The 14,177-nt window shown below is 54.9% G+C and overlaps 1 protein-coding gene across 2 annotated transcripts in view; it reads right to left on the bottom strand.

Annotated features, from left to right (window-relative positions):
- The window catches only part of TBC1D22A (TBC1 domain family member 22A), a 260,473-nt gene that overhangs the window by 162,813 nt on the left and 83,483 nt on the right, over positions 1–14,177 (bottom strand). For both annotated transcript variants that reach the window (XM_065945555.1, XM_065945561.1), the window contains exon 5: positions 10,159–10,229. In XM_065945555.1, the coding sequence (XP_065801627.1) occupies positions 10,159–10,229 (71 nt within the window). The remainder of the gene's footprint in view (positions 1–10,158; positions 10,230–14,177) is intronic.

Genomic DNA, 14,177 nt, shown 5'->3' with positions numbered 1-14,177 from the left:
CGGGACAAAGGTGCACAGCTGTGTGACGACTGCCCCGTGAAGATCAGAGCTCCCCGTCACCCCGAGGCCGTCCTGGTGCTCCCCTCGGCCAGGAGGAGCGGGGAGTCACTCCCTCTTCCCCACGCATCTCGGCTGCCACCCCAGAGCCGCACGGAGATGGAATCGCGGGGAACTGAGCCCGGGAGCAAGGCTGCCCTCACCCAGCGCGCTGTCTTTCTGTCTAACTGAAATGCCGCTGATTACAATGCTGTGCCAGTCTCTGTGCCGCAAAGTGACTCAGCTATACACAGACACACAGTCTTCTTTTATACTCTTTCCCACTGTGGTTTATCCCAGAAGATGGGATACAGTTCCCGGGGTCTACAGCAGGGCCTTGTTTACTCATTCTAAATGTAACCGTTTGCATCCACCAACCCCCAAGCCCCGTCCTTCCCCCTCCCCCCCTCCCCCATCCTCCCCGGCAACCCCAAGTCTGATCTCTATGTCTGTGGGTCTGTTTCTCTCTCGTAGATAAGTTCATTTGTGCCATATTTTAGACGTCAACAGATGAATGGATAAAGAAGATGTCATATATGTGTGTATATATATATACGTATACACACACACACACACACACACACACACACACACACACGAATAATGGAATATTACTCAGCCATAAAAAAAGAATGAAAGAATGCCATTTGCGGCAACACGGATGCCACTAGAGGTTATTGTACTGAAAGTGAACTCAGAAGGAGAAAGACAGACGCCACGTGATAGACCGCTGTCTCCGGAGGTTCTTTCCGAAACCAGCAGTGGCTCCCCCCCACTTTCTCCCTGAGTGGCATTTCCAGGGTATGGTTAAACCAGTCGGTGAAGCCACTCACTCTTTGCTGATCATTTGAGTTGTTTCTAGTTTGGGGGTATTTTAAATAACGACTGCTATAAATATTCTTGTACAAGGCTTTTACGATATACACTTGATTTCTCCTGGGTAACTGGGTCATAAAGTAGGTGTATGCTTAATTTTCTCAGAAACTGCCGGATCTTTTCCCAGAAGGATGATACCGTTTTCCATACTAACTAACAAGGTCTGAGAACCTTAGAGTGTTGTCCATCTCTAGACACCAGTCCTTGTCAAGGGCTTTTACTTCATTTCTCAAATGATTCACGATGTTGAGCATCTTTTCACAGACCCTCTGCCACTGCTTCTCTTCTCTGATGAAATGTCTGTTCAAATCCTTTGCCCGTTTTTTTTAACCAGTTGCTTGTTTTCTTTACTGAGTTTTATGAGTGCTGTATACATTCGAGATGTAAGTCTTTTTGTCAAATATATGCACTCTGATTATATTCTCCTAGCCTGTGGCGAGCCTTTTTAACGTCTCAAACAATAGCAGTTTTAAATGTTCATGAAGTCCAAAGGACCGAGTTTTCCTTTTATATTTATATTTAGCGGTTCTTGTGTCCTGCATAAGAAAGATTTTCTCCTTGCTTTTCTCCTAGACGTTCTAAGCTTATCCCCTGTGTGTCCCTCCTCGTCCCTCGGGCATCCCTCCACTGGTCACTTCCTCAGGAGGGTGGACGTGGCCCAAGCGGGGCCGCTCACACAGCCCCCCGGCAGCACCCGGCACAAGAGTCACTGCACCAGTCCCCGGCAGGCACCTAAACTTGCAGTGAGTGATTCCACCTAACAGTGGACAAGTGAACAAACACAGCAGCGGTACCGCCCGCTCTTTAGGGTGTCTCCACGTCCATAGTGGACGTCGTCGTGTTTGCTGTTAAACATCTGTGCATCCTTTGCCAAACAGCACCCTGAAGAGCCTCTGGGTACCACATCTGAGGCTCTTCCTTCAGGGTGAGTAATCCCCTTCCTTCAGGACAAGTCTTGATGGGCCAACATGCTCCACCATCCCATCAGCTGCAGTGACCGACAGGCTCGGGGAAGAAGGGGGAACCAGAAGCAGGCACAAAAGTCAGGTACAGGGCGTTCTCTACTGCTGCTTGTGAATCAAAACGAACGTGCACAGTCTGGAGCTGTGGCAGCCATCCTGGGACCATGGGGGAGAACCACAAGCAGCAGATCCACCGTGAAGAGCTGACCCAAGGACAGCTGTGCTCAGCCTTGAGGACGAAGTCAGCCTAAGTCCAGCCGCCCCTTCCCAGCTGTGGGAGCACACACATGCCCTTTATCCCCCTTTAGGCATCAGTCAGCATCTGTTCTGTATCATAAACTACACACTCACGCACATTTGTTCTAACACACTTGGATCACATCATTTAAACTCTTTAATAAGCATGTATTGAAATATAACATGTGTGTGCACACATTGCCCAAATATGTGTGTGGATGATCACAAAATGAACACGTCTCAGGGCACCCGGGGGACCTCCCGGTCACCGACCCTCGCTCCTGACCTACTGTCAGAGGTCTTCCCTGACTCCTGACACCTGATAGGTTTTGCCCATCAGGTTTCTAAACTTCACACACACAGAATCTTTTTCTTTTCTGCCTCATTGCTTAAACTCAGTGTTACATTTGAAAAATTCATTCGTTCTGTAACACGAAACAGTAGTTAATTTTCACTGTCTCATAACATCACCATGTACAAAATCCATTCTGTTAATGGACATTTGGGTAGTGACCAGGTTTCTGCGATAAACGTTCTCATGCCTGCCTTTTACAGCACGCGACATCCATTTTGTTAGGTGTATACCGGGGAGCAAAGGTGGGCGTAACTTTGACAGGTTTTGCTGAAGAATTTCCCAAGTGACTACACTCCCGTGCGAAGTACCCACTGGCCTCCATTCTCCCCAACACCGGGCACCACCACCTCTTCCTTGCAGCCGTGATGACAGGCTCACGGAGGTATCCATCAGCTCGCGGGCCTCAGCTGCCTATCCAGGGGCCTGCGGGAGGCCGTGTGCATCCTCACCCGTGGGCGGCCCTTCCCCTCGTGTTAGGTGGCCCGCCTCCCTCCTGATTCGCAGGTGCCTGCTGCACCGCCTGCACGGCAGGCCTGCAGGAAACATCGCCTCCTCCCGCCTGTGGCTCTTCGCCCATTAATGACGTCTTTTGATGAACAGAAGCTCCTAACCTGAACGAAGCTCAATTTACTTTTAATGACTAGTCCTTTCCATGGCCTTTTTAAGGAAATTTCCTGTCGAACGAATTTCTGTGCTTACGTACATCAACCCTGGCTCCCACTGACATAACGCTTTGTTCTAACGCGGGGCTCGGCAGACGCCAGCCCACCGCCCATTTCTGTAACCAGGACATCGGGGGCACGAAGCCACACCTGTTTGCCCACGTGTGTGGCTGTTTGCACACGACTGAGGCAGAGCTCAGGAGTCAGAAAGCGACCATGCGACCCACTGAAACACAAGCTCAGGTACTTGCCAACCAGCCCTTCACAGAAAAAGCTTAACAGGCCCTGCCCTGTGAGCACTGGTCCCCAAGACTACATGGCCTTCCACCGTATGAATGCCTTTATCACATATTTCTGTTTAACCTTTCCTCGATTTCTGAACATTCTGAATATTTTCAATTGTCCAGTACTCTAAAATACGTGGAGCTGAGCAACGTCTGATTTTTCCTGGAGTAAAATGTCTACAAGCGCATTGTCAGCTCAATGGGACACGGAATATATTTTAGGTTCTTGATGCTTTTTCTCCAAGTGACCCTGCCAGGAGGTGTAGCAATTTACACCCCAGCAGGCTTGTCACAGGTGTCGCCCGCCCTCCACCTTCTCTAGCAGCGAGGAGGAGCCCCCTGAAGAACAGTTGCCCTAAAACGTCTTCAATTAATTACAATCCATCAGAAAGGGGCACTTCTATTCCCAGAGCAGCGGCAGGTCCAGCTGACAGATCCCTGCGAGCCAGCAGCGGGCGGCCCCATCACTGAGGGCAGGAGTGGCCGCTGGTCCCACCCGCCTCCATTTTCTGGTCAAATGAGGCTCTTGTATTCCAAAGAGCAGACCGCTTCGCACACTTACACCAGTGACAAAAACCACCACCAGCCCCCAGGGTGGACTGAAGAGGCGGGCCGCCTGCAGCGCCTTCTTACCAGCTGGTAAAGCACCCACCTAAGCGGCTCAGACCGCGCCCCCTTCAGCCAGCATCACCCGAAACCACCCAGAGCCCTCATCCCGCCCGGCCCCCAGCCCGGCCCCACCGAGGGCATGAAGTTACAGGGGTCGGGGTGGGGGGCAGTCACAGCTTCAGAGACCCCATCTGGAGCCCAGGCATCCACCAGGCCCAGGTGGGCCATGCAGCCATGCCAAGCCCCTGTCACCTCCTGGACAGTGACCATGAGCCACAGCCCCAGGTAAGGAAAGGGAGGGACAGCTCCTCACCGGGGGTCCTGCCGCACACAAACCTGGTGGAGGGCAGGAGGCAAAGCGGGCCCACCGGAGCCCCACCCCTCCGAGCACCCCCACCACCGGAGCTGCTGGGGGACCAGGCCCCGCCTCCCCCCGGAAACCAGGACACCCGGCACCAGCACCGCCTGCTCCCGCCAGCCTGGCCCTGCCCACCTCCCAGCCCGGGATGCTCTCCCTTCCCCCGCCTGGCACCCCCAAGGCCCATGGCCCCTCTGAGCTCCCTCCGCCCTGGGCCCCGTCCCCTGCATCGTGGGCCAGCAGACCACCAGTCACAGGCCACATCCAGCCTGCAGGGAACCTCTCCAGGAACACAGCCACACCCCCTCATCACAGGAGACTCTCTCAGCAACACAGGCAGAGCCGGGAGGCTGCAGAGCCACAAGAGGCGGTGCCGCCCGGTGAAGCCACCGCCTCCGCCTCTGCAGGGCCAGCTCCCAGCCTCTGGGGCCTGGGCTCCAGGCGCGGGCGCCGCGGCCCTTCCACAGGAGCACCTGCCCAGCGCCCACCCTCCTCCCAGCCCCGGGGCTGAGGGACACATTTAGGCACTGCGCCCACCCTCCTCCTCGTCAGAGAGGGTTGCGGGGCTGCCTGGTCTGCACCACGTCCCGATGGCCCATGCCCTGCTGGAGTCGGTGCCGCCCTCTCCAAGGAGCCCATGGACCTGGGTGGGACCAAGACCCTGAAGGCCCCGTCCCTCCCCTCCCGCAAGTTCTGGCTCCCAGGTCGCGGCCCCAGCCACCAGCCCGGCCCTGGGGACCCCTCCTATTTCGCTCCTGTTTTGTTCTGTAACATCAGCCCTTCAAAGATGCTGTGAAATTTACTCGCTGCATTTACTGCCAGCTCCTCTCACTGGCATGCCAGCTCCAGCACGCAGGAATTGTCACCCCCTCTGTTCACAAACATTCCTGGCACAGCCGATACTCCACAGATACTTGGTGGATGAAGGCATGAGGTCAACAGATCTGGGATGACACTGTCACACCCCAAGAAGGGTCCCCACCCAGGAGGCTAGGAGGTCGTGTCTGAGCTAATTCATGAGAAGCAGGGGGCTCGGGGGTAAAGAATATATCTGCCAATGCAGGAGACGTGAGCTTGATCCCTGCCTTGGGAAGAGCCCCTGGAGGAGAACATGGCAACCCACTCCAGTATTCTTGCCTGGGAAATCCCATGGACAGAGGAGCCTGGCGGGCTATAGTCCACGGGGTCACGGAGTCGGACACGACTGAGCAACTGAACAGGGATGGACTGGTGTCCTCCTCTGGGCTGGGTCTGGAGATGGAGGAGTGGATGGAGGTGGAGAGGCAGAGGACAGACGCCCTGACACAGCTGACAGCTGCAGGGAGCCCTGGGCAAGCCTAAGACGGCGTGGGCACGCATGCAGCAGCCAGGTCAGGACTCTGGGGCCGCCACGGGGGGCGCCGGCTGTGGCCGGAGGGGACAGCCTGACACAGACCACCTGCGGTGCCACCAGAGCATTCTAACTGAACGGGAACGAGGACCCAGAAATTCTCGCCACCCTCGAATGTTAACTAAAGAACCGAGACAGAACTTCTGAAAGGCAAGGGCATCGAAGTGGGGACGCAGGCAATAAACGAGCCCACACAGCCTCCGGACGCTCCCCTTCCTAAAGGAAAACACACACACGCAAGTTGCGGCCTCCAGATAATTAAGCAAGACGGGAAATTATGCAAATGAAATATATTCAAGTATGCCATGAATTTTAAATGACAGAACTACAGAAAATTTAATTGCTGTATTAGCATGCTATAAAAACACTAATCATAAATGTAAAACAATGCATGCATATACTTATATCAGAACTGTCCTGGTGACACAAACATCAAGTCGCTCCCTCCCCCCGGGTTCACGTGCAAACTCACCTCGATAAACGCAAAGAGGGAAACATGTACAAGAGCTTCACTCATCTTTTCCAACCATTCTACTGACTGCCACGAGTGGCAAGTCCTTACTTTTTGTTGGATATTTCTGAAATGCTTTTTTAAAAGAGCCAAAAATGAAATTTTCTAGAGCATTAATTTTTAAATTTTTGTTTCACGTTGGAGCACAGCTGATTAACAACGTCGCGTTAGTTTCAGCTTTTACAGCGACGTGCTTCAGTTACACATATGAGTGTATCCCTCGTTCTTGTTTCAAGCTCTTTTCCCACTTAGGTTATTACAGAATATTGAGCACGGTTCCCTGCGCCATGCAGCAGGTCCCTGTTGACTATCTATTTGAAGGAAAACAGTGTCCACAGTGTCTGATTTTTTAAAGTTTCTGCACCACGTGCATGGAATTCCGGCGTTAGATGGCGTCAGCGGTGGTTTGCCGGTGAGCTCTGGGCACGGGTGAGCTCTCCTGAGTGCCCAGAGACGGGCTTCCCATCTTTCTTCATTAACATGGCATCTCCTACTCATCTGTTAAGCAAGCCACCGGGACTGTGTTGTGTTAACGACGGATCCTGAACACATCACACAAGTTGGTGTGAGCAACAGGGCTGAGCATAAACTCGACTGAGCATAGACTCTTACCGACACCTGCCCCTCAGCTGCGGGTGAGTCAGGCCCAGCTGCGCCCTCCCAGTGCCTATGCCCAGGGGTGCTGCCCTCGACGCCCCGTCTCCCAGCCGGCTCGGGGGTGCCCTGCCCTGTCCCACGGGGGGCCGGAGTATCCTAGAACAGTGGTCCCCACCCTGGGCCCGCGTGAACACCCCGGGGGAATGCAGATGGCAGCAATTCCCAAGCCCCCAGGGGAACACGAGTGTGGACCCAAAATGGAAAGCCGCAGGTCGAGGGGGGACCGGAGCCCACCCGCCCCTGCCGCGCCCGCCCCCGCCCCCTCTCCCAAGTCTGGGGCAGGCACTTGGTGGAAACTGTGTCCGGCCCATCCCAGCTCCTACGCCTTCCAAGAGGCACGGACCACTGCTTCCGCAGGAACCTCACATGTGCATGGGATGGCACACGGCAAACACTTGATAAACGCTTACAGAACAAGTGAAAAGGCAGAGGAAGAGACGCAGGGACAGCGGTGCGCGGGGAGGACAGGTGCTCTGTCGTCAGGGGCCCAGCTCCGCCCTGGCCTCAGGGGGCGCAGAGGGCAGGGGCTCCCTCCTTCTCGGAGGGCCCCAGGAGCCACGGGGACGTGGTCTTTCCCTTCCCTGCTCTCCCGGCGCCAGGCAGGCTGAGCGAACAAGGGGAGGAGGGAGGAGCCAAGCAGCAGTTCCCCTCCCCGCCTGCCCCCGGGGTGTCGGGCTTCACCCCGCAGCCCCCCACCCCCCACCCCGGCACCTCACGGCAGACCTTCAGGAAGCGGCCCAGCCCCGGGCACCTGGGCTCCCCACCCCACCCTCCCACCTCCCATCCCCTCCCCCGCCAAGGGGTCAGCTGACCCGCTGGTTCCTGGGGAGCCTCGGTGTTGACTCTCTGCCTCCCCCGGGTCACATGCCCGCCCGTGTCGCTCACCCGGGAACCCCGACACACCCTTAGAGATGGCCAGAGGAACCCCACCTTCTCCAGGAAGCCCTGGAGTGCCATCCCCGCTGGTGGCCCACCTTTGGAGGGACGGGCTCTGCTCACTGTCCCCAACGCCTTTTTTTTTAACTCACCCATCAATGCAAGTCAAAGACAGCGAGAACTGCCCTAGCCACCTCTGCCCTCTTCCTCCACCCCAGCCCACCTCTGCTTTCAGACCCCAAGGGTGAAGACCCCAGATCCATGCCCAAGACAGTGTCATCCCCCTCTCGCCCACTGGGGCCGCAGGTGAGGCCCTCGCACCCCATGGTCTGTGGTCCCCAGATCAAATCCCGCTGCACCCCTGACCAGCCCCAAGGCCCCCACTGTGGTGCACTGGAGTCCAGCTCCCCTCCGCCTCTGGACAGTTCAGTTCAGTTCAGTCGCTCAGTCGTGTCCCACTCTTTGCAACCCCATAAATCGCAGCACGCCAGGCCTTCCTTCCATCACCAACTCCCGGAGTTTACGCAAACTCATGCCCATCAAGTCAGTGATGCCATCCGGCCATCTCATCCTCTGCCATCCCCTTCTCCTCCTGCCCCCAATCCCTCCCAGCATCAGGGTCTTTTCCAATGAGTCAACCCTTCACATCAGGTGGCCAAAGTATTGGAGTTTCAGCTTCAGCATCAGTCCTTCCAATGAACACCCAGGACTGATCTCCTTTAGGATGGACTGGTTGGATCTCCTTGCAGTCCAAGGGGCTCTCAAGAGTCTTCTCCAACACCATAGTTCAAAAGCATCAATTTTTCGGCACTCAGCTTTCCTCACAGTCCAACTCTCACATCCATACATGACCACTGGAAAAATCATAGCCTTGACCAGACGGACCTTTGTTGGCAAAGTAATGTCTCTGCTCTTTAATATGCTGTCTAGGTTGGTCATAACTTTCCTTCCAAGGAGTAAGTGTCTTTTAATTTCATGGCTGCACTCACCATCCGCAGTGATTTTGGAGCCCAAAAAAATTAAATCAGCCACTGTTTCCACTGTCTCCCCATCTATTTCCCATGAGGTGATGGGCAAGGGCCCTTGTAATCAGCGGTGGTGGCGTGAATAAACGTCCGAGAAGCCCAGACTCCATCACCTGCATCCCAGCGCCTCTGGTCACAGACCCTCCGCCCTGCCCCGCCCCGCCTCAGACCCACAGGGCCGATCTCACGTTGCCCTCTGCCCTCTGCCCCCTGCCCCCTGACCCCAGGTGGCTCTTCCTCCCAGGCAGTCACTAGGCAGCAGGGGAGGGTGTCTAACCAAGACCCGCAGAGGCGGGGAGCCAACGGGAAGAGGACGGGACAACGTAATTCACAGAGGGCTTCCCACCAGGAGGAGCACACTCTTCACAAACGCAAATCCAGAGAGACCCGGGAAAGGGGTTTTCATGCAAACCTCCTAAAATGCAGCCTGGAAAGCCTGCAGCCTCTCTTAGAGGACGTTGGGAAAACTGGATACAAATGCTTAAAATAAAAAAAACACTGAACAAAAACATTAGCAGTTGCAGCAGGTCTGATTTTAATTGCAAGAGAATATTTGATCAATAAATATTCACTGTTCGGAGTTGCATCTGCATGTAGGATTACGAGGTACTAAGCTGCAAATTTATTAAAGCTCATTAGCAAGAAAGAGTCTTTTAATACTGAAAGTCAGACCCAATTTAGGGTAAACTCTTAGGGGTCCCTATTGACTTAGCTCCCAAAATAATAAAGAAAAAAAAAAGGAAACGGGAAGAAAGCTGTCTAGAAACGACTCCGAGATGATCGGCAAAGCCAAGCTCACTTTTGACATTGACTCACAGCAAGAACCAGCTCCCACCTTCTCCTGAAGCCCCCAGAACGTGCTGCTCCCCACTGGGTGTGAGGGAGCCATGGCCCAGCCTCTGTCACACAAACGCACACAGGTCCAACACCATCACCACTGATGCTTTTTAAAAGATCCTCAAACACATTTCCCTGTTTGAATCCTCAGTGCTGAAAGAATCTTCTACGCTGGAACCCATTTTATAACACAGGTTTGGAAATACCACAAAGATTATAAAAATAATAAGATCGGAGAAGGACACAGCCGTCCTAAGTTATGACTTACCCTCGTTTTCTGCCAGCCTTGGCAAAGCAAGCCTGAAACTGAGCAAAGGGTGGGCGATGCCATCGCAACCCTGGCCGAAGCCAGATCCGCGAGGTGGAGCTGGGATGCGCGCGGGGCTCGGGGCCCGGCCGGGCCAGGAGAGCCTATCCTCGCAGGAGGACAACGCGCGCCGGGGCAGGGGGCGCAGGGCGGGGGCGCAGAGGGGGGCAGCTTACTGAGAGCAGCTTCCACGTGACGGCACGGACGGGCTTGGGGATCCCGGACCAGCTTAGCTTCCTGAGCTCCTCTGCCAACACAAGAGAGACGGGAAGAAGGGGGTTACAGACGGCAGGCAAAGCCTCTCCCCTCGGGTGACATTCTCCCCCAGATACTAGTCAGGGAAGGAGCCCCATAAATGAAACCAGAACGAACCTGAATGAGAACAATTTCAGATACTGATTGTTTTTAACACACCAGAGAAGATACCACTCTATCCAAACCAAGGTAAACGTGACCTGTTTGCGTTTAAATCTTAGCACGTTTGCTCAACACGGCGACCACAGGGACAGGTGGGGTGCAGAGGACACGTTTCCTTCCACCCCTCCTTCCTTCCCACTCACCCACTTCCCTCTCTCCACCCCGCCCCCCCCAACCTCACATCTTTCCTTCATCCCCTGTCACTCTCACCACTTACTCTTTAACAAGACCTACATGAGGTGCGCTTCCCAGGACAGATTTTTTTTTAATAGATTTATCTATTTTTAACTGAAGGATAGTTGCTTCGTGATATTGTGCTGGCCTCTGCCACACATCAACACGAGTCAGCCAGAGGTACACGTGTGCCCCCCCATCGTGAACCTCCCTCCCGCCTCCCGCCCCATCTGACCCCTCACGGTGGTTACAGAGCTCGTGTGAGTCCGGAGTCATGCAGCAAACCCCCACGGGTTGCCTATTTTAATGCGGCAGTGTACACACCTCCAGCTCCTCCTTCTATCCATCCCACCCGCTCCTTCCTCTCTGGCCCAGGTCCGTAAGTCTGTTCTCCAAGTCAGGAGGGGTTTTGAAAGACAGCAGTTCGTGGAGATAAGCTTGTGTCTACACAGCACTGATTAAGGATGTAGCCACATCCCACCCTGGGGACAATCAAGTTTCAACAGTACAGTCACAGCTGCCCTGACAGACACCTAAGGTTGGGGAACGGTCACAGAGTGGGGGTGCTGGCAGGGACAGAGGGCCTGGACAAGAGCAGGTCAGGGCACAGCCTGGGAAGGTGGCTAAGTCAGGGCCCTGGGTTCTCTCTGCTCTTCGGGGTCTCCTCGAGGGCTTCCATCACAGCCCCCGAGTGGTCAGAGAACACATTTCAGTCTGTAGGTACCCAACAGTCAGTCCTATAGAAACGGAAGCAATTATTTCCTCCCTTTAAGTTAAGTTCTTCCCTTAACTGCTCAGAGCTAATGATTAATACTAGGAATAAAGGAAATGATTAAAGAGAAGAACTCTGGTAATAGAATCAACAAAATACAAAGTCCTGACATCTAATCTTTTTCCAATTACTAAAGTCTAAGTAAAATAAGTACAGAATAATTGGGCGACAGCACCAGCAATAACTTGCATTTTACGGCAATCTCAGAAAATATCAAATCTTCCCCAGTTCCCTGAGGATATTATGAAAAGCAGGAACCTAATATCCGAACACCAATAATGCGATGTTTACCAACCACGTTCCCGGGGCCTCGGTGCCTGCCCGGGCCTGGCTTTCCGGGGATCGTTTATGAAGAAAGCCTAGAGAAACCTCCACCACTGACGTCCTCTGAACCTCTCTCCTCATGAAGGATCCTCACAAGACGGTGCCTTCAGTCAATACAGTGAGACACAGTTCTGACTCTGATGCTGAAAGGGAGCTTTCAGGTGTGAGGTTCTCCAGACAGCGTGAGTTAGCTGGGGCTGCGGTCCTACTGGGTGACGGAGGAACAGGCTCAGAGAGGTGAGGGGACTCGGCCGTGGAGGCAGGCGAACCAAGGGGCCTGCATGTCCCCGAGTCCTCCCCCTCCATGGACCCCCACTGCTAAGGAGGCTTCTGTTCAGGCAGACAGATCTCAGAGACAGAAGGGTCCAAAATCAAACCTCAGCAGACGGAAACACCACTGAAGGTCCAGGGAATGCAAAGGGTGCTCCACACTAGGAGATTTTTCAACCTGATCCAGGTGTCGGGATGTGGATGGGAGAAGTCCCAGGGCCGCTCTGACAGGGGTCGGGTGTGGCCTTTCAGCCCAGGCCCATGCGCCCCTTCTACCTTTCCAGCAAAACCCTGGCTGTGCAAAGTAACCACACACACACACACACCCCAGCAGGTCAGGGGCAGGAACCCACAGGCCTACACACACACACACACACCCAGCAGGTCAGGGGCAAGAACCCACAAGCCTACACACACACACACACACACACACACACACACACACACACACACACACACACACACACACACACACACACACACACCCAGCAGGTCAGGGGCAAGAACCCACAAGCCTACACACACACCACACACACACACACACACACACACACCCCCAGCAGGTCAGGGGCAAGAACCCACAAGCCTACACACACACACACACACACACACACACACACACACACACACACACACACACACACCCAGCAGGTCAGGGGCAGGAACCCACAAGCCTACACACACACACACATACACACACACACACCCCAGCAGGTCACGGGCAGGAACCGACAAGCCTACACACACACACACACCCCAGCAGGTCAGGGGCAGGAACCCACACGCCTACACACACACACACACACACACACACCCCAGCAGGTCAGGGGCAGGAACCCACACGCCTACACACACACACACACACACACACCCCAGCAGGTCACAGGCAGGAACCGACAAGCCTACACACACACACACACCCCAGCAGGTCAGGGGCAGGAACCCACACGCCTACACACACACACACACACACACACACACACACACACACACACCCCAGCAGGTCATGGGCAGGAACCCACAAGCCTACACACACACACACACCCCAGCAGGTCAGGGGCAGGAACCCACACGCCTACACACACACACACACACCCCAGCAGGTCAGGGGCAGGAACCCACACGCCTGCTCTGCACTCAGGCTGGGCTGGTTGGCATGGGGGTGAAGCCACGCCCTCACCAGCGCCCAATCTGGCCATGGGCCTGGGACCCCATCTGAATGCTGGGAAGAGAGCACAGAGGCACCAGCGCGCCTGAGGACACCTCTCCTGACTCCCAGGGGATCTGCTGGATCTCTGCTTCCTCTGAATGCAGGTGGTGCCAAATGTCAAGCTGGGGGTCAGCATCCCCCCAGCCCCCCACCAGCCTGAGGACAAAGCCAGCAGATGGGCAGGCAGCACCCAAGACACGTGGGACCCCAGCTTCCGAGTTCAGCAAGACGGGCAGATATGAGAGTCAAAAAATCAATAGCTTGTGTCTACTGACAAAAAAAGAAGTGGAAAAGGTTACAGGCATAAGCTTAACAGGAAATGCACAAGAAAGAAACACCATGTGAAGAAAACTGTAAGATGTTACTTGAAGACATAAAGAAACAGGAAAACATGGAGGTCACTGACGGATGCCAACAAGTATTTAAGGAGCACTTCCCTGGGGCCAGCAGGGCAGGGACTTAACTACACGGGTGACCGTCACGCAGACCCCACCGGCAGGGAACCCACCTCCCGCTCCAAGGGCGGGCACAGGTAAAAGCTCAACCCGAGTAATGCTCCCAGCAGAAGGCGAAGAACACCGTGAAGCCTGAGGGGAGGTGCACCCATCAGCAGGTCTCTTGGCGGCCATGAGAGCTGAACCGCGACCCGGAGACACAGAGACCCACTGGGAGAAGAGCCGCCTGCAGGGGAGCGCTCTGGGCCCGGGAAGAGCCGACACTCACGGTCTTGACCACAGGGTGGAGGACGGATCAGAGAGGCCAGTGGTCACAAGACCACCACGCAAGGGCCTCCTTCCGAAGCCCAAGGCGGAGGTGGTGGTGGCCGGGATGGTGGCAGTGAGAGCAGGGCAGCGACCAGAAAGGAAATTCAGAGACAGAAGCAGGCGGAGCCAAACGAGGGCCAGATCACGCCGGCAACACGTCTACCCTTCTCTGCCTCCTAGGTCACGGAGCATCTGCAGTGTCAACCTCCCAGGTGGGAATCTTAGTGAGAAGGAATGACTCACAGTACAGATGAGTATGGAGTT

The sequence above is a fragment of the Muntiacus reevesi genome, chromosome 1, assembly GCF_963930625.1.
Source record: "Muntiacus reevesi chromosome 1, mMunRee1.1, whole genome shotgun sequence".
Lineage (NCBI taxonomy): Eukaryota > Metazoa > Chordata > Mammalia > Artiodactyla > Cervidae > Muntiacus > Muntiacus reevesi.
This window is presented reverse-complemented; position numbering and strand designations above follow the sequence as displayed.